Source organism: Cibotium barometz, chromosome 23, assembly GCF_041138505.1.
Source record: "Cibotium barometz isolate CiBa-2024 chromosome 23, ASM4113850v1, whole genome shotgun sequence".
In the NCBI taxonomy this organism is placed as follows: Eukaryota; Viridiplantae; Streptophyta; class Polypodiopsida; order Cyatheales; family Cibotiaceae; genus Cibotium; species Cibotium barometz.
Genome location: NC_141068.1, coordinates 1,644,976 through 1,665,972, shown reverse-complemented (window position 1 = coordinate 1,665,972; position 20,997 = coordinate 1,644,976). Strand labels below are relative to the sequence as shown.

Genomic DNA, 20,997 nt, shown 5'->3' with positions numbered 1-20,997 from the left:
ACTCTACATCAGTATATATAACTTTGAAGATCATCAAATAAAGACTCTACATCAGTATTATCCTCAAGCAACACCTTTATAACATGAGGAGACCGTGCTCATGATAATGCAATGTACAATTGCCCATGAGTAAACAATGGAGTCACCAAATACAACTCGAAGACATTTAGGGTTTGGCCTTGTGATTTATCAAATGCTAGCCGCACAGGAAATTATCTCTGTCTCATGGTCAATCTAGTTGTGTCTTTGTGCCTATCAAGGTAATATGTGGAAGAAATACACTTTCACCAACTTTAGTACCAGTAAAATGATTTCAATTTCCAAGACTTTAGAGTGAAAGGCCTTATATATCGTTTGTGTACTGTTACGGAGCCCACTTCTTGGATCCAAGTTATGAAACAAAATAACAAAAGCTTCTAACTTTAAAACCAAGCAATGAGGTGGATATCCGCCTGAAGGTCGATTGTATTAAAAAATTCCTTAGAATTCATATAGGAATAAATTTTCATCATTTTCAAGAATTGAATCTACATTGAAATATTTCTTAGGCTCACCAGGCATTGCATCCAAAGCTATCTTTCACAATATCCACTTGACTGAATAGCACACTCACTAAAGTATGAAGCGTACGTCGTAGTGATAGCTAATTCGGAGTATACCCAATGTACCAAGTCTTTCAGGGTCGATCTTTGCAAGACCATATTACTCGGGTAGTGCCGCCGTTGAATTCCCATCACTACAATCCACTCCATTCCCAATATTCACAGCCCACTCATTGCATCCATTAGTATTGCTTGATTGAATATACATATTTCTAATCAACTTTAGAACTTTGATAGAGTTCCACAAAAATGAAGGACACAATGCTGCATTAACTTATATTAACAATATCCTCACATCTCTCCTTCATAATAACAGACAAAATTTGTCTAAAATCTCTCCCTTAGTAATATAACCTTTCCACCAAATGGCTTATCTGAGAATAATACATCTTGTAAGCTTCTATCCAATGCTTCAAAAGCATAACGAATTGGAGCCTCATCCTAAATAATGAGCTTACAAACTCTCAAAACCTCTGCAAGTTGTTCGTGTATATGGATTTTGCAAGTTGAAGAATTGTTTAGCTCTAAAGGTATCTTGAATCTAGAATGTGCAATACGTCTATTTGTCAAGAGTAGAGAAGCAATACCTGACGATGTAGTGGCCAGAGCAACATGCCCTTGTCCATGTAATTGTGCAAACAAGCAATTATATAAATATATCTTGCCTAATCCCCTTTGGACCATCTAGAAAAAAATGTCACCTGCATTTGTGGCAATTGCATGCATTATAGCTTTGAAAGTAATACGTTGGCTATCTGTTAATGTTGACTCCATAGCACACTTAACATGTTAGATTGTTCAACAATATCAAAAGCTTTCTCTTTTTCAAAAGCAATTTGTTTTCACCCAAGACTTCTAAATCAATTCTATTCAATTCAGGCATTCCTTCAAAATCTGCCAATGTCCAACTCTGATCACACGAAGAAGTTCTTCTAAATGCAGCAACACATGAGTTTCAATCAATACCGGCAACAAATTGATCCTTGCTTCTTGAGAATTGGTATTAAAAATCTTTTATCATTGCTTCTCAAATCTCTTCCACAATATTTTTGGAGAGAGAGGCTCACAAAACAACAATATAGTATCAAAAAGACATCTCAACTACAAGTCATTTTGCATGGATGATGCATCCTCCATACATGCAACCCATTGAGAATCATCTTCGAGTATCCTTCTAGCAATGCAAGCTACCTTGTAGTAGGAAGGATAGACGTAAGCATTGACCGAACACAAATCTTAAAATGACTTAGATCCTTTGCATATTGTAAGAAGTAGGCGAACATAGTATGCCTCACTTGCTGAAGGAGACATGCGCCCTATAGTGTTTCCAAACTCTCTTTTGTTCCATTTCTTCAACCTGGAGTTCCAAACCCATGGTTGAGGGAAACCATTCAGTTCTGCACTTGCGCGTTGTTGCCACGTGACTAGAAGAGGAAGAGAGCAGATGCTAGAGATAGTAATACGTGGCAAGGGGAGGGTGGGGGAAACCTGTGGCAGCGGCAGTGTGACTGACTTCGTACACATTTTGGGAAGATGAAGCAAAATGAGCGAAGAAAGCGCATCAGTCGGAACCTCCGCAACGCCTTTCTGGCAGTTTGCGCGCCTCTGCCCTCCCTCGCCTTCTATTGCACCTTTCTTCTACTCCACAACGAGAACAAGTGCGGCCCCGACCTCCCGGAATGTGATGATGATAGCCTCTCCATGTGGGGCCGCGTTTGCAACTGGTCTTCCGCGCATCCCATCGGACTGCTGAATTTGCTTTTCTTCCTCAACGTCAGCGTCCTTTTCTGGCTCATCAGCCTTGTGCAGCGCAGCACTTGGGTAACTATTCCTCCCCTTCCCCATCCTGTGAATGTGTTCGTGTGTGTGTGTGTGTGTCTTTTTGTTTTGTTTTTTTGGGGTTTTCAGGGTCGGGAACGCCGATTGTCTAATCTGCCCTCTTGGATGCATGCGTTGCAGCTGATCGATCCGTACTGGACGATCTTGCCAGTTTTGATGGCACATTTCTATGCGTGGCATCCGCAGTCCGTAAGCAACCCCTACCGATCGCGAGTTGTGGTGACACTAACGTGGATATGGAGTGCCCGTCTCACTTACTCCTACTTTCGAAGAGAGAATTGGCAGTGGGGAGAGAGGGAGGATTGGCGCTTTGCCAAGATGCGAAACGAAAATCCCAAGCATTGGTGGTGGCTTTCCTTTTTCGTTGTCTACCTCTCGCAGCAAGTGAGTCAATGTTGCACTTAAATCTTACCCCAAGTTTGTGCATACCAAATCATCCATCCATTCATTGACATTGGCAGATTTGACTTATATCTACATACTGGCAGCATACTGTTACGATTGGCTAATAATCACAAGGTCCACCCTTATGCGACAATTTCAGGCAGGTCTATCTCAAGTTCCACATCTCAATCACCTTGTGTGATAATTTCAGGTGTATCTCACATTCGCCACTCTCCTATCCTAGCTCATGTTCTCGCCCCTCTCCTTCTGCCCGCATTTTAGGAAAGCAGGCTGACTATAAGGCTCAAGGTTTATAAATAACTCATAATTGAGTTACCGGCTGTCAATACCAACTAGAATGCCCATCGGTCCTGACACAGCTCTCCCAGGGAATCATATAAGTCAGCACTAACCTTTGGGAAACTCAAAAGGTTCATCTCTCCAATCCTATTTAATGCATCTGTAACTTGGTTCAAACTACCTTTTCTATAATTTATTTCCATGTCAAATAGGATCCTCCATAAGTTCTATCCGTTGTGCCCTCCTTCCCTTGATCCTAGGTTAACTATCCCATTAGGAATAGGACATGCCAGGTTACAAATATAGATACATCAAAGAAACTCAACATGTTGTAGATCCTACCGTCCCATACCACTAGGATATACCACATATAAAACTTGCTTTAAACCATAAGTTTGAGTCAGGGTGATCAATTCTTCCATAATTTCGGTCTTGATGTAGCTAAACTTTTGGTCCAACTTGCTAGTAGATCTATGAAAGGAACAATCCGATTCAAAGTTATGCTCAGCAGCGTGGCATCGACTGTGAGAATACCTTTGCACCAACAGCGAGGAGGACCACAATTCAGCCTGTTCTTGCCCTTGCCTCTTCTCAGCAGTGGCCCGTATATCAGATGGATGTGAAATCCGCGTTCCTTAATGGTGACTTGCAGGAGGAGGTGTATTTTGAGCAGCAGCGAGGAGGACCACAATTCAGCCTGTTCTTGCCCTTGCCTCTTCTCAGTGGTGGCCCATATATCAGATGGATGTGAAATCCGTGTTCCTTAATGGTGACTTGCAGGAGGAGGTGTATTTTGAGCAGCCTCCAGGCTTTGAGGTTCCAGGATCAAAGGGGATGGTTTACAAGTTGCGGAAGGCCTTGTATGGTCTTGAGCAGGCTCCAAGGGCTTGGAATTAGAAGATTGATTCCTTCTTTCTACGAATTGGATTTCAGAGATCAATTGCAGTTCCTAACTTGTATCTCTTTCGGGAACGTGGCTTGGTCACGGTGATCATCCTTTATGTGGATTACCTCATTCTCATTGGCGGTCATGTGGAGCACATTGTAGTGACGAAGGCTGCCTTGTCAAAGGAGTTCGAGATGATCGACTTAGGCTTGCTCCACTTCTTCTTGGGATTGGAAATCTGGTAGACCCAGAGGGGGGTTCTTTGTCTCTTAGCAGCGGTATGTTCATGAGTTTCTTGAGACCTTTGGGATAGAGAACTGCAAGTCTATTACGTCACCAATGGACCCGAACACGAAGCTTACAGTGAATGATCCTTGTGAGCCCGTTGATGCTCTGTATCAGAAGCTGATTGGTTCATTGATCTAGTTACTGAACACCAGATTGGACTTGAGCTTTCCTGTGGGGTTGTTGAGCTCGTTCATGCAGATGCCTTTGAAGTCTCGTTGGGACGCAGGATTGCAGATCTTGCGGTATCTGCAGGGTACCAAATCTTGGACTCTTCTACGACATTGGAGGGGAAACAAAGGATCGAGTCCGACTCCAAGGCTGGAGTGACTCAGATTGGAGAGGAGATCCAGGCACGAGGAGATCTACATCAGGCTACAGTTTTACCCTCGGCTCAAGAGCTGTTTCATGGAGCAGTAAGAGGCAGCCAACTATTGCCTTATTGTCTACGGAGGCAAAGTATCGGGCTGCTTGTGGTGTTGCTTGCGAGGTTGTGTGACTACGGAGGTTGCTTAGCGAGATTGGGTTTCCTCAGAAGGAGCCCACGGTCATCTAGTGCGATAACCAAAGCTGTATTGCTATTGCTCGGAACCCGGTCTTCCATGCCCGGACCAAGCACATAGAGATACAATATCACTTTGTTTGTGAGAAGATTTTGGCTGGTGACATCTTGCTTCTTTATTGTTCGACGGAGGACAATGCAACGGACCTCTTCACGAAGTCTCTCTCTTAGGCTATGCTCTAGCGGCACTCTAGCTCACTAGGGTTGGTTCCACATCCAGGAGCTGAGAGGGGGTGTTAGCAGTCATCTCCTGTCTATACAATCCACCAAGGCCTCTGTTGTGGGTGTGCCCGCCCAGTTTTGGTGTTTTCCCATTTTTCCTCACTCTCCATGTATTTTTTTCCATTTTTCTGGGTGTGGGAGGGCTGTCGGCTGATTCAATTGCTGGGGCCAACTGGTTTGTTTACTACCCGACTTGATCTGCAGACCCAGTCGATTGGTGGGACCTAGCCGACCAGGGTGTTGCTGGTCATGAGCACTCCTGTTGTGTTGGTCGTGAGCATCTGGCTACTGTTGGCCTGTTCTGGACTGGCTGACCAACAGCTTGGGGCCATATAAAATGGCCCCTTGCCCCCCACACTCGAGATTCCGAGATTTTCTTATGTGTACATAGCAGAGTTACACAACTTCTCACTCTCTCTTTCATTTGTGTTTTGCTCTCTACAGCAGCCGTCTTCATTTCCGCTGTGCATTCTGACAGAATGGAGCCAAGTTGTTCTTGAAACTGGATTTAAAAAGTGGGTACCACCAGGTTAGGATTGTTTCCGCTGTGCATTCTGACAGAATGGAGCCAAGTTGTTCTCGAAACTGGATTTAAAAAGTGGGTACCACCAGGTTAGGATTGTTGAGGGGGACATCCCAAAGATAGCCTTCTGTACGGAACGGACTCACTATGAATTTGTGGTCATGCCTTTTGGCTTGACGAACGCCCCAGCCACATTCAACTGCATGATGATGCAGATTTTCAGGGACTTAATTGGACAGTGTGTTCATATTTTTGGGTGACATACTGGTATTTTCAGCTACAGTTGAGCAGCATGACATTGAAAGTCTTGAAGTTGCTGGAAAGCAACGAGCTCTATGTCAATGAGAAGAAGTCGGAATTTTATCTGTTCGAGGTTCACTACCTTGGATACATAATCAGTGCTGAGGGCATCCGACTTGATCCAGCTAAGGTGGCCGAGATTGTCAATTGTGATACCACAGACCACATGCAACATTAGATCCTTTGTGGGCATATGCCAAGCATACTCCACTCACATTGAGAGATTCTCTGACCTCTTGGCGGATCTTACAGATTTGCTTAAGCGTGTCAAGACTAGAAGACAACGGATCCAAATGACTCCATGAGCGTTGGAGGCATTCAAGAACCTCAAGGTGGCTTTGTCAAAAGCTCCTTGTCTAGTGCTTGCCTCGTGGGACGAGCCGTTTCAAGTAATCACCGTGTGAGTAACATCGCGATTGGTGTTGTGTTACAACAAAATGGCCATCCGGTAGCTTACATGTCTCTAAGTTACTGCCTGCGGAAAAGAATTACTCGGTCTACGATCGAGAACTCCTAGCAATAATTCAGGCTCTGAAACATTGGAGGCATTTTCTTTATGGCCTAGAATTTGAGGTTCATACTGACCATCAAGCATTACACCAAATTCAGACAATGCAAAGTGCACTGTGGAGTAACCGTCAACACCGCTGGAGCCAAATCTTCCAACAATTTGGTGGTACCTTCTAGGAAAGGCCAACCCAATGACCAATGTTGTGAACAGGAAGGGAACGGTGACCTTGATTCAGACCACTAGACTGGACCTTTTTGGTACGGGACTAGATAACATGAAGCACACGTACACGGATTCCGGGAAATTCGGTACACAGTGGGAGCAAGCATTGGATGCCACAGGACCATGCCACTTTTTGATACCGGATGATTGGTTTTCTACAAAGGCCAACTTAGTGTCATGAAGTCGTTCAAGACAGCTCTTCTCCATGACACCCATGACGCCATTACTGATGGTCACCGAGACATCAATTCGACTAGAGAAGCTAGAAAGGCAATATTATTGGCCAAGAATGAGGCAAGATGTGTTCACTCATGTGCAACACTGACGTTTGTCAGAAAGTGAAAACTCCTTGTGGGAAGAAGATAGGGTTGCTACAACCTTTACCCATTCCCGAAGGACCTTTCCAAGATATATCGATGGATTTTGTCACAAATCTGCCTCCCAGTCGGGGTAAGTGTAATACTCAGTGCTTAACTATTGTTGATAGATTTAGCAAATTTATTATGCTCAATCTATGTAGGGCCAATGTGATCGCCTAAGATGTTGCCCATTTGTTCATTCGGCATTGGTACCCGATTGGTGGGATTCCTAGGACGACCAAGATGCCAAGTTTACCAGTCATTTCTGGAGGGCATTATTTGATAACTTTGGTACTAAACTGATATTTTCCAATGCTTTTCATCCACAGACTTATGGCCAGACAGAAATCTACAACCAGTTGGCCTTTGATGTGCTGAAGTGTTATGTCCACAATCAGCAAGGTGAGTGGGAATCATATTTGCCTTTAGTTCAAGCAGTTTTGAACAATTCATTTTCTTCAGCTATTGGCAAGACTCCTTATGAAGCAACATTTGAAAGACCATTCCAGTCGCTATCGACCACAACATCGTCTTCAGTACCTGAAGCGAATAGAATGATGAAGTCTTACCAGGAGATTTTGGAATTAGTCAAAGATGGGCTGGCTAAAGCGCAGGAGGCCTACACTCGACAGGCCAATAAAGACCGAAGGTATGTGAAGTTCTCGAAAGGAGATTGAGTTTATCTTTGGATTATGAAGCAAAGACTGAAACAGGTGGACAAGCGATGCCCAAGGTTATTGTTCAAGAGCTTCAAACCTTTTCCTATCCAGAGAAAGATCAATGAGGTGTCAATGAAGTTGAAGCTACCTCCGAGCTAGACTATGCACAATGTGTTCCATGTTAGTCGGCTAAAACCATATGCAAGACCAATACCTTCAGAAGTTAAAGACGAAGCAAAACCAGACATAGTTGACGAAGCTGAAGTGATGGTTCCAAAACAGATCCTTTTGCACCGCTTCAAGCATGGTTCAAGCCGAAGACTAAGACAGTTCCTCCCAAAGTTTCAAGACTGAGGGACTCACCAAGGAGTTTGGCTTGACAAACAATTATTCGAAGCCTATCCGGCTTTATTGACAGACTATTTGGAGGCTATGCAGCTTCCGTCAAGTTAAGCAAAAGAGGATGTCACGTGCATCCCACACTTGGATGCCACGTAGACATATCTGAATAGAAGTGCAGGACCTAGAGTGGAAAATTGGTCCCATGTGAGCCCAGCCCGGGATGAGTCAACCAGGGTTTCACTCTAAGCATCCAAGGTCAAGCGTGCATTATCTTGCACATGATGCAGTGCCAGTCCTTATTGTGAGTCTCCCTTTGGAATGATGTTAGGTGTCCTGAGTAGTTGGTTTGCAACTAGTTGCCAGGCATCAAGGTGGAAAGGTACGTAGTGTACGGCACGCTATCAGTACGTACGGAACGTACTTCTGTACGGAACAAATTTTAAGGTACGTAAACAGTACGTACCATTTGTAAACAGTCCTAGAAACCTGAATATTTTGTAGACATAGCAACCAAAATACTTAAAATAAAGACTGAACCTCATTACTTAAAGTTTAAATCAATTATCAGTTACCAACCCCATTACACAATACCTCATGTTAACAGTCATAGTGATATAAGCAAGAACCATGAAAGTCATAGATGATAAAAGAGAGTACAAATATCATGTCTACAGCACATGTCCTGGTCCACAAGTGCAAAAACCAAAACAATGAAACACTACTATTGTCTAGACTCTAGAGTCTAGACGCAAGAGTCTCAAATCTCATCATTAGATGAAGATGATGAGTCTTCTGAAGAGACCATGCCTCCATCATTGATACCATTGCCCTCTTCTCATCGAACTCTGGCTCAGCAGCAACAAGCTCCAGTGCATCCTCGTCATGTGCCTCGGGAATCTGAGTGTGAATGAGTTCGACAGCCTCATTTGCACGCCTCTGCTGGGTGCGACAAACTGGAAGCTTTCCCCTGCGAATGCTCTCTCGTCTCGCAGAGCCTGGATCTGGAGCTGCCTGGCGTAGAGGAATGCTGAGAGATCGTGCACGTGAGCGGGTCACACAACGATCCACACTCTCAAGCTCTCTATGTAAAGCTCTCAAAATCTCATCTTGCTCATCTCTAATCTGCCGATCCACAAGCTCCGGGCTGGGTTCATCTACCAATTTGAGTAGTGTTGGATCAACCTGTTTAAACATGCCACAAATTGCATATTGGATATTCATTGAACTAGAAAAAAATTTCTACTTCTAAGTTCTTCTTGAGTCCAAATTCCAATTTATACCTGCTTCGGTGACCCCAAAGCATGGTAGCTTCGCACAAGCCTCATGTTAGCTCTGCAATACACCAACTTCTCTAATTGAGAAGTACTAAGGTGATTCCGAATCTTAGTGTGTATAAGAGAGTATGAGCTCCAGTTCCGCTCACATGCTCCAGCTGAGCAATCCTGTGCAAAAATGAGTGCAATGCGAGCAAATTTGTAAATCTTTTAATGCTAAAACATCAAGCTTCACTTCCGAAGACTATACTTTAGAGATTAATTACAAGTTACCTGAGATAGAACAAGAAGAGCAACTCGTGAAAGGTTTGGAAGACCAACCCTTCCATAAGAGTGCCACCATGTCAAAGGGAATTTCATGGCTTCCTTCCTCAATGACACAGGTCTCGCAAATGAAGCACCAATACCACTCATGTAAGTGGTGAACTCTCTATCGATCTGAAGTTGCTCCTCTGAGAACATCCTTCCAACATACTCTGACTGCGTCATGCTCAAAGCAGTATTATTCCATAGCTCTGGCGACCTGTAGAGGATGGAGCATGGCAGCCATCGCATGGATGGGACGGCTCATGAATGTCCACCGTTTGTCTACAATGTCCAAGATCTCACCTCGGCTGAAAATGAGAGATTGAAAATACATGTCTTAGGTTATAGTGCTAAGTGTACACATGTCAGTCCTGACATGTCATGAGAATCGAGAATCGAGAAGTCGTAAAAATCAAAGAAAGAGGAAGAAATTAGAACTATTGCTAACCGTTGAGCAGTCATAATGGAGCACTGAGCAACATGGTCTTTCATTTGCATAAACAAATGAAAGACCAGCCCCAAAGTTGAGCCCTCCATGTCTGTAAGTCGGAGAAGGACATACACGGGCTTAAGTGCAACTGAAAGGCTATGAACTTGCTGCCAAAAATCATCATCCAGGATCCGCCTCTGCAAGTATTTTGTACGCTCATCCTCTGAATGATGCATCTGTCGCCACCTTGGATCCACAACTGTTGATGATAGTGAATCTCTTATCCTGTAGAGCCTATCCAAGACCAAGAATATGTAGGCAAACCTGGTCTTGGAGGATCTCACCATATCCAAAGGGCTATGGCTCCGAAAGATGGCAAGAGCCTGATGCTTCTTGCGGAAGAGGTGGTGATCTTTACAGCATCTGCAACAATGGGCTGCACCCAAACAAGCTTCCCAATGTCTTCCATAAGTATAGAGGCGTTGTCGGTCACCACCTGCACAACATTGTCCTCCCCAACCTCAAGGATAGCCTGTCGAATGTGGCCATAAATGAACTCCCCTGTGATCCTGTCTCCTGCTCTCCCTGCATCCACGGCACGCAAGAAATAGGTGCCCAAGCAAGATGACACAAGGATATTGATTATGTGCCTCTTGCGAATGTCTGCCCACCCATCTGAAATAATAGTGCATCCAAACTCCTCCCAACCTGCTTTCACAGGAGTGAGCGCCTTGTCTATCAAGGCCTTCTGCTCATCCAACATGGATGTACGCATCTTCGTATACTCGAGACCTGTCCACGTCTTAGTAGGCCCTACCTGCGCAATTGCTTTCACCATTCTTTTCCATTGGTCTGTCCTTAACACATTGAAGGATATATTACACTCAATAAGAGTACGACAAATCTCCATTTCTGCCACCCTTTGCCGCTCCTTTACCCAAGCTTGTGATGAGATACAAGAACGCAGAGTGGATTGCTTTGATGCCTCCCCTGTACCTCTCGCATCTTGTGGCAGGAGGTCCTCATCATCGGCAATACGTGCCCTCTTCCTGCCTGTGGTGGATTGGGCTGAAGCCGAAAGACTTTCACCCTCATCTAGTGTACCTGAACCTGTAACATCTCCAATAAAAGCATCATGGAGAGCATCTTGCGTACTTTCACCACCTCTAACACTGCTTGCACCACCCATTGCAGGACAATTCTCCGCAATCAATTGGTCCCTCACAACTTGTGGTATTTTATCACATGGACCACATTGATTGGTGCACCCGATACCTGTCATGTGCTTGATGACGCGAGTTATGGTGCTAGTGTACTGCTCCCCGCAATACTTGCATGCCCATAGCCGAGTACCTGTTGTCAGTGCATCAAGTTTGCAAGACTAGCGTACGGGTGGAGTTTGATGAGCATTTTGTTGCTCTCCGGGATAAAAAAGCAACAGGCCAAGTGGTTTGGGAAGGCGGAGTGGAGAATGCAGTTTACAGGCTTTCAACACTCTCTCTCCCAAGTCCTCAGGTTTGTGATGAGTGGCAGTCTGGTAATGGCCACTTAAGTGTGGATACGCTGCAGGTGCGGGCTTTCCGAGACCAGGTGGTGGATAGCTTGCCAGTAGATGGTAGCAGTTGGCAGGAACTTTCCAGTACTGATGTTGGTGGTTCTTGTGTTCGTGAGTCAGAGGAAACTGAACAGGTCACTTTTGCTCTGATGTCTCGTAGTGTTCGGGACATAGAACTTCCAGTAGTTGAGGATGTTCTTTCCACGGGGACCTTTCGGAAAGCCAGGCAGGTGGCAGGTGCTTACTTGCAGAAGGAGGTGCTTTCTCCAGGCTTTGTGGTTCCGGAATCAGAGGGGGTGGTTGACAGGTTTCATCAGGTTTCCAGGACTTGTTTGTGCACCGTAACAGGTGTTGATCCTTGTGAGTAGTGTGATGTCTCTGTGACTCAGAAGCTGTATGGTTCTTTGATCTGGTTGATGGACACCAGATTGGACGGGAGCTTCCTGATGAGGCGGTTGAGCTCATGGTTGCAGATGTCTCTTTGGGAGGCAGGATTGCGTTTCTTGTGGTTTCTGCGGCATGCGAAGGATCATGGACTCTTGTACACAGGAGGGGGATTGTTGGATGGAGTCCGACTCCGCGGTTGGAGTGACTCGGTTTGGGGAGGAGATCCGGACACGAGGGGATCTACTTCAGGCGCAGGAGCAGTTTTACGGAGCAGTTGGAGACAGCCATCTTTTGCCTTGTCGAGAACAGAGGCAGAGTACCGGGCTGTTTGTGATGCTGTTTGTGAGGTGGTGAAGATGCAGAGGTTGCATGGCCTGCAGGTTTGTGCTTCCACAGGAGGAACCCATGGTCATCCAGAAGCACTTTGTTCGTGAACAGATCGTTGCTGATGACATCTTGCTGGAGTTCTGTTCGACGGAGGACAGTACGGTGGACCTCTTCACGAAGTCGCTATCTCAGGATTTGCTCAGGCGGCACCCCAGCTCCCAATGGTTGGTTTCACAGCCAGGAGCTGAGAGGGGGTGTTAGAAGTCATCACCTGTCTAGATTTATACACCAGGGTCTTTGTTGTGGGTGTGCCCGCCCTTATCAGGTGTTTTATCATTTTTCCTCACTCCCCGCATTTTTCCCCTATTTTTTCCCATTTTTCTGTAGTGTGGATGGATGCCAGATGGTTGGGAGGAGCCCATGGGGCTGGCCGACTGCACCCCATGGCTGGCCGACCTGTTTTACACAGTCGTGTAGGTGCTGGTGGCTGGCCGACTTGGTTCTTCAGTCGTGGAGGCTACTACTGCTGGCCGACTGCTTTATGCAGTCGTGGAGAGCCTCTTTCAGCAGGCCGACTGCCTATCTGGGGGCATATAAATAGGCCCCCAGCCCCCATACCATTCGTGTATTATATCGGGATCTTCTTGTGTATATCAGAGCAGAGTTACATGCCTACATCTCTCTCTCTCTTGTGCTGTTTTTCTGTATGCGTTTTTTGCTCTTGTGTTCCCAGATCTGGTCATCATCTCCGCTGCGTATTCTGACAGAGCATTCACGAGCCCAAAAGGTAATATGAGAAACTCGTAATGGGCTACCTTAGGCTTGTTCTTTCTCTACGACAACTCAACATCTAAAAGCGAGTGAAATGTAGACCCTCCCGAATGTTATGGAGGTACTGTTGGGTTTGTCTAGGAACTATAAGAACCTCCCAAGAAATCACCTAAATCACAGGCTACACACAAGGTTAGTACAAACAACATAGACGGGTGCCGATAAGCTCGCCATCCAACCATGGTCCACGTTCACAAATCTCCTCGAGCGAGGAGATAAAGCTCGCTCCCATAGATCCATGCCAAATCAGCCCTGGCTTCCCATTCCACCATAGCTTGCCTGTAAGGACAATATGTGATCCGCCATGTCCAAGGCAAGAGTATAACCACTCTTGGTCGAAGCACCGACCAATTGTGTGTTTCTCTTGATAACAACCCTTGCCGCACTTATATAGTGATAACTACTAAAAATAACCATCCAATCATAAATAGCCAATTCACTTGGATTTAATTCAGAATAAACTTTAGCCACCCGTATCTGCTTGCCTTTCCTAATCTTGCAAGATTAGGTCCTAATCTTGAGGATTAGTATTAGGTATGTAATAGATTACAAACACTAAGGAGAGGTGGGCCTGAGAAGATCTACCACATGCACTCAACTTTGAGTCTAGAGATGTGAACCTTGACACATGAACTTGAAAACGTGTGACCTTGTAGATGTGAGTCGAGAGGCATGAACTTGGACACATGAGCCTGCTTACGTGAGCCTACAGATATGAGTCTAGAGACATGAACCTATTTACATGAACCTACATACTTGAGCCTATTGACGTGAGTCTAGAGGTGTTGTCACGGGCACGCTCGTGCCATGGCTAATCTTATGCATGAATAGTCTTAATCCTTGAATAAGCATTAGTAGGACATCATCATCAGTAGCAGCATCATCCTCAGGAAGCCTCAGCTTCTTTAGCAAGATCAGCACCATCACTAGCATCACATCAGCCTGGGGGACTTGGGAACCTGGTCGGCAGCCTCCATAACACAGTCGATAGCCATCCAAGGGAACAAGACAGCAGTCGGTTGCAGCTAGGCATAGGCAGCAGGTATGGACAGCAGTAAAGGGAAGCGCAGCTTTCAAAGGGGCATTTAATGCCCAACATTTGTCCAGGAAAGCAGGCCAACAGCCCTTTAGCTGGCCGACCAGCTATTCCAAAATCATATATAAGCATCAACCAATATTCAACATAAATCAAGTTCATAATTCAGTCATCCATCTCATAAGTCCGTAGGAGTTATGTAGAGGCTAGAGGTCACCCCTCTGGGACTGACCAAGGGCTTACATCAAGTACAAGCATTTATGTAACCTTTTTGTATCATATTAAAATATAGAAAACCCTAACACCAATCTCTCTCTTCCTCTCTCTCCACAGTCTTAATCATGTGTGAATCAACATCAATGTTCTTAATCAAGCTTAGGGCTGTGGATCAGTACAACAAGGCTTCCGCGTATGCAACAAGTGTGAACCTAGATCTTGGAAACGTGAACATAGAAACGTGAGCCTCCATTCGTGAGCCTATACACGTGAGTCTAGAGGCATGAACCCAGAGACGTGAACTTGTAGACGTGGACCTAACACTAGCAAAAAAAAAAATCATGTTTGAAACGATTCTTAGATCTACACTACAAATGCCAAGGACCTGACGATATCCATGTGTCTTCCACCAATCAAGAGGCATCCTATACACCTCTGACAGCATAGAAACTCCGCGACTATAGAATTATTCAAGGTTATGGGAGTATCCTATCATTTCTAGGTCTATGTGTACTTGCTGTTTATTCGTCAAAACACGACTCATTACTGATTTTTCATAGCTAGAAGCGTGGTGTCCGTGAAAAGATTTGCACTCTTGTAGAGAGGATGCAATAGTGTTGCCATGCTATGAATTGGACAACGCATCCAATCCCATCCCCTCTCTACAAGGCACAAAATCTCATCCACTTTGTCAATACCAATGGCCATAAGTATATACGACAAACAATGCTCTTACTCAAGATTGGAGAATTCTGAATGAAGATAAGAGAATAGTAATTTATCAATACTAAATAGTGAATAATAAATATAGACATTGCAATTTATTATTCACTTGGCTTTGGAGATGATTGTGCATGTTAGCACTAATTATGTGGCATCGCCCATCACTCCAACATTTGAAATGATGGTGCAACCAAACTTCTTCAAACCTTCTTTGCTAGGTTGGAGAGAAGCCTCAATCCTTGTAAGATCTCCATGCAAGGCAGGCAAGGTCTCTGTTTCTAGCCTCATGCAAAAAACGTGAGAGAGAAGAAGAAGAATTCAAGAATAGCAAAACCAAGCCTAGCTTGGCATACCATGTTTAACCACCCAATCATTATATATACCAGTGACCTCAGGCGTCCAGTGTGTACCTTCCCAGCCACACATCATACTCACGCGCTCTCTGTCCCCGCTGGTACTCCCATGCTACACATCATTGGGTCTTTACTCTACAACCATCACCCACAAATGTACGTTACCTGTTCACACTTATTATTATAAGTGATTATGTGCAATAGTATGTCGCCATTGGTTTTTCCACGTAACGTTTGCGTGTCCCACACATTACTTGTAAGGGTCATAACATTCTTTCCGGCTTTTAGGAATCATCGTCCTCGATGATAAATTGAGGATAACCCTTTCTAAACTGAAATTCCGTTTCCCAAGTTGCATTGGTCAAAGGATGTTCTTTCCATTCTACAAGGAACTCTGGAAGAGTACGATTTTGCAATTTTCTTTCTCTTCATTCCAGGATCTGTTCTGGTCCATGATCTTCTTGATCAGGTTCCTGCAAAGCAATCATACAATCAACTAAATTATCACCGTCGTGAAGATAACACTTCAATCGACTCACATGAAATACTGGGTGGACACAACAGTCTTGTGGTAAGTCTAACTTATAAGCCACATCTCTGACTCGTTTCAAAATCGTCCACGGCCTGCAATATCTAGGTGACAACTTCGTAGATTTTCTCGCACGAAGCGTCTCCGTTCTCCGAGGAACAAGTGGAAACACTTTGTCCCCTTCTTTAAAAGAACGAGCTGTGTGAAAATGCCATTTTGTCCAACCCTAAAAAGGGGATTTTTTTGGATTTCTTAGGTTTTATTCTTATTTTTTGGTTCTTGTTGTTGGCCGACTGCCCCTTGCACTATGCCCACCAGTAGCCCACATACTATATATAGCATAGCCTCATCATTTAGCACTTCTACCACTTCATTGACCAAATCATCATCTGCTGCTGCTGCTAGTGCTGCTATTGCTACCAGCGCCTACACTACATGTGCTTCAACATCATCGCCTATCGGCTCCAGCACATTAGCGTTTTATCTTTAGTTCATGGGATAGCAACCCTTTCTGCCACATAGAGCACACCAGTGTTCTATCTTGAGTTCATGGGACAACAACCCTCTCTGCTACATAGAGCACACCATCGTTTTATCTTCAGTTCATGGGAAAGCAGTCCTCTCTGCTACATAGAGCACACCAACGTTTTATCTTCAGTTCACACCTTGGGACAAGAGCCCAAGGGTCATGTGGACTGATGCCTTGTTGGCAAGAGACTTATTTTGTCTCGCCCATTTACTTGGGACATGATTATGATATCTGGACTTATGGGACTGTTTTGTCTCGTTCATTTATTTGGGACATGGATTTATTTATCTTTATGCCATATTAGAATCACTATCTCCCCATACAGAGGCCAAGAGGTTCATTGTTCTCTCACCATGCATGTGGATTCATGTTGGGATTGTGAGAGAGCAATTCAATGAACACTCCACCATACACATGGATTCGTGTTGCGATTGTGGAGTGAATGTTTCATTGTTTCCACACCATGCTTGTTGATCAGAGTTGGGATTGTATGGGAGAACATGGGAACTGTTGGGATTGGGACAAAGGATTGCCAGAACTATGGAGAACCAGCTTTTCTATCATCATGGTTTGTGCTCTTGAATGGCACCAGTTTGTGCTCTTGAATGGCACCAGTTTGTGTGCATAGCACATGTTTTTGTGCGAGGCACTAGTTTTTTGTGCTTGGCACTTATTTAAGTGTCTTAGCACCTGGTTGGTGATTTTCATTGGCATATGATTATCTCATTGATATTGGTGATTGAGACACAATTGGTTCTTGTGCCTGTGTCTAGCATATCTTCCATGGAATTCTGGCCCATTTATTTTGGGACATGATTTTGATATTGATATTATGGACACTTATTTAGTCTCGTCCATTTCTTTGGGACATGGATTCTTCAGATATATTGGATTTTTGAGACTGTCTCGTCTCGCCCACTTGAGGAGACATGATTATATCTTGAATATATGGCTTGAAGCTTAAAGTTGCGGACAACTTTAAAGAAGCTGGGGAGGATGTCACTAGCCTCGACATTTCTCAATATGAAAGGGGTCTGGTGGACTCCAGGATGTCTAAATATTTGGAAAGTACAAGCTTTGGGAATGGGGGATTATCCTAGAATACAAAGGACCACACTCCTAAAATTTAGGAGAGTTGCTATTTTTAGCCCGACTTCGATGGAAATTCTGTTCGCGTCATTACATCTGGAATTGAGCAGATACCAAGAGTTGGCAAAGTGTCTATGACAGAATGTCTACCAGTTGGGATATTTTTAGAGATAAAGTTTATGGAAGGACCCATCTCTTAGATTGGGACATGTGGCAAGAAAGTGGACCAAAGTGAGACAAGTGGCCTGACACTTGTTAGAAAGTGGATCAAAGTGAGACAAGTGGCCTCACACTTGTCACTTCAGCTACTGTGTGGCTCTCCACTTGTCATTGTAGCCTTCTCTTACCATTTTAGCTCATGGGAGGTCCAAATCTATAAATTGGAGCCCTCTCTCTTTATTAATAGAGGCTCTCTTGCCGCACACTACCCTCTACCACCGTTACAGGCTGCCCTAATGATGGCTACTCTCTTTCTCTCTCTCTTGAAGGCTGCCCATGAAGAATACCGCTGTTGGGGACTGTTTTGGAGGCTTCCATCGCGAAGAAATACTGAAGGCAAGGGTATTTAATCATTTATTATGATTTCTAGCCATTGTACTTGTTGTACCAGCCCTTGTATCAGCTGTACCAACTTTTGTACTTGATGTACCACCCATTGTACCGGTTGTACCAGCTTCTATACTTGCTGTACCACCCATTGTATCAGCTGTAGCAACTTTTGTACTTGTTGTACCAACCACTGTACCTGCTGTACTAGTCACTGTACATGCTATACCAGCATTTGTACCTGCTATACCAACCACCGTATCGGCTGTACCAGCCACTGTACCGACTGTACCAGCCATTCTACCTGCTGTACTGGCTGAATGGAGTGTTGTACTTGCTGTACCAGCTCTATTGCATGAAGACCTGTGGTTTTTGGGGAAGAATCAGTACCCACACGGAGGTATATGGATTATGTTGTTGGCTCGGCATTTCTACAGCCTATGTTCCGGCTCAGTTGCCTTGTGTTGGGTTGTGTTATGGCATTTGTATATGAATAATCCGCCATCTCCCGTGGGGAGAGTAAGGCCCTCAAAGCTTGTACATGATATTATTCTCCTTGGGTAATAAAATACTCCAAGGGGGGTGTTGGCCCATTCCGGCCTCTATGCGGTGTCACACGTGCAACCTCCATTTTCAGCATTTGTGGATGTTTTGTCCAGCTTTATGTTTTATGCAAAGTGATGATGGATATGTGTTAAGGCTGTGGCCATGTTTAAATGTTTTAGTATGCATTGATGGTATCAACAAGTGTGTCAAAGGCCCTAGTCTCCCGGGCGCCACGAGTTACAGTCACTCCTCTCAGTTGAGCTCCTGCATCAGCCTGAAGGTCAGGTGTAGTGGGTGAATCTGCCCTCGTCACTCTAGTCTAGAAGAAGTTGATGAGAGCTCTCTGTACTGTTCCTCTGACAGGTACCGGTGGTCTAAGCCGCAAAAGGGACTCCCTGTGTCTGCGAAGCTCTAGGAGGAAAGTCCCAAGCATCTCTGGTCTAGGAAATCCATGATCTTGGGAAGTGGTCAAAATCCATCTCAGAAGAGGCAGTGGAACCTCCCCCTAATCTCATACTGGACTGGGCATTTGCACACATAGTGAGCCTCTGTCTCAACCTTTGTGTGACAAAGCTGACATATCATGTCCTTTGGTGCAGCTGCCCTCGGCCCATATCTGGCTGTTTCCACTCTCAATTGATGGGATGAGGTGCGGATCTGTCCAATCACACATCACACCCCAAATGACTGATATGTATCCATGTAGTGCGGGTGTGTGATGAAGCCATGCTCTGTTAGGCGAAGAAAATGGTCCTTGTAAAGGCTATCTTCGTCCCAAGGGACTGGACAGGTGGCTGCCAAGTCTTGTGAGTATCCAATCTCATGATGTCCTTCCTATGACCTTGTTCAGCTCTGTGGCTGAGAGCAAAGGAGGGCGCCTCTAAGCTGTATTGGAACGGAGGGAGTGCCTCCATTTGCATGCCATGCATACCAAACCAAGTGCTCACCTGGGCATACCAATGCTGCGTGTCTCCGTCTAGTGCCAGTTGTCTCGAGCACTGTAGGGCGAGCCTGGGGTATCTGTCTGGTGGGAGCTCCCATAATTTGTGCAAATATGTCATTGTCTGGAAAAGAGAGAGAGAGAGAGAGAGAGAGAGATAGAGAGAGAGGGGAGAAGTGGACACAGTATTGGGTCCTGAATACCCTATGTAGAGCCCCCACCATGAATGGTGTATTTGCTTTATTAGAATGGTGTGATGACGTTAGTGGGGATGTCGTAGTATCTAGTCCATACTGTGCGTGATGGAGTTGATGGTTTATTGTCTTGTGGATGACTACCATGATGTTATAAATTGCACTTTCTTATAAGGTGAATTTGGACATGTTCCTGGATTCATCTAGGTATATCTTTATGCTGTATTAGCGGACATGCAAATTTCACATTGTGAAGTTTTCGGCCAAGTTGAGCGAGTTGATTTTGTGTTAATTCTTTCTATCTCTAGTGGTGCATATGCTCTATCAACTACCTTTTTGTTGAAATAATTATTTCTATTTGTTATGGTCCTTAGTGCGAGGCTTCATTATGGCTGAGTCTGCCCTGGAGCTCTGGAGCTATGACAGAAACTCAATACACGGACCTTCTTATAAGGTGAATTTGGGCATGTTCGTGGATTCATCTAGGTATATCTTTATGCTGTATTAGTGGACATGCAAATTTCACATTGTGAAGTTTTTGTCCAAGTTGCAGGGAGTTGATATTGTGTTGATTCTTTCTATCTTTAGTGGTGAATATGCCCTATCAACTACCTTTTTGTTGTAATAATTCTTTCTATTTGTTACGATCCTTAGTGCTAGGCTTCATTATTGCTAAGTCTGCCTTGTATCTCCGGAGTTCTTGTATCTTCGGAGCTCTGACGAAAACTCAGTACATAGACCTTTGTATGAATGTATGCTCTTATGTGTGTGTGCGCCTTTGGGGTGTGCATGTGTGGGAGCATATATTGATACCAAGTTGTACACCACGCCGCGTGGGTGATAAAATCATCTGGTGAGGTGTGTAGAAAATGGCTCTTGTAATGAGTCATTTTCGTGCCTAAGGGCTCAAGGGGACTAGTCCATGTCCTCTCTGTGTCCACTCTTATTATATCCATCTTGATCACGCGGTTTCGCTCTGAGCGGGTGAGATCCAAAAATGGACAATCGAGATTGTACTGAAAGGATGATAGTGCCTCTATCCGCAAACAATGTAGGTCAAACCATGATCTCATCTGAGCGTACCAGCAATAAGTATCTCCATCCTCTGCCAATTGTATGGATGAGGTCAATGCCAATCGGGAGTACCTCTGCTGAGGCTGCTGAGGGAGCTCCCATAGCCGCTGTAACAA

General features: G+C 44.7%; 2 protein-coding genes across 3 annotated transcripts in view; one reads left to right on the top strand and one right to left on the bottom strand.

The window, feature by feature from the left end:
* The first annotated feature begins 1,980 nt into the window (after positions 1-1,980).
* LOC147625530 (3-oxo-5-alpha-steroid 4-dehydrogenase (DUF1295)) overlaps positions 1,981-20,997 on the top strand; it is a 57,316-nt gene continuing 38,299 nt past the window's right edge. The window contains exons 1-2 of one of the 2 annotated variants that reach the window (XM_086817030.1): positions 1,981-2,423; positions 2,562-2,825. In XM_086817030.1, the coding sequence (XP_086673156.1) occupies positions 2,136-2,423; positions 2,562-2,825 (552 nt within the window). In that variant the 5' untranslated portion in view covers positions 1,981-2,135. The remainder of the gene's footprint in view (positions 2,424-2,561; positions 2,826-20,997) is intronic. The other variant, XM_086817029.1, reaches the window with a different exon arrangement.
* LOC147625531 (uncharacterized) lies at positions 8,732-9,384 on the bottom strand. The gene is made up of 2 exons (XM_086817031.1): positions 9,277-9,384; positions 8,732-9,178 (listed from the first exon to the last, which is right to left on the bottom strand). The coding sequence occupies exons 1-2, from the start codon at positions 9,319-9,321 to the stop codon at positions 8,732-8,734; spliced, it is 492 nt and encodes a 163-aa protein (XP_086673157.1). The 5' UTR covers positions 9,322-9,384.

Bases quoted from the DNA above. Each gene is read 5' to 3' on its own strand.
- LOC147625531 (XM_086817031.1), bottom strand. From the start codon at position 9,321: ATGAGGCTTGTGCGAAGCTACCATGCTTTGGGGTCACCGAAGCAG. The intron at 9,179-9,276 runs GTATAAATTGGA...ATGTTTAAACAG, and splicing joins CTTTGGGGTCACCGAAGCAG to GTTGATCCAACACTACTCAA.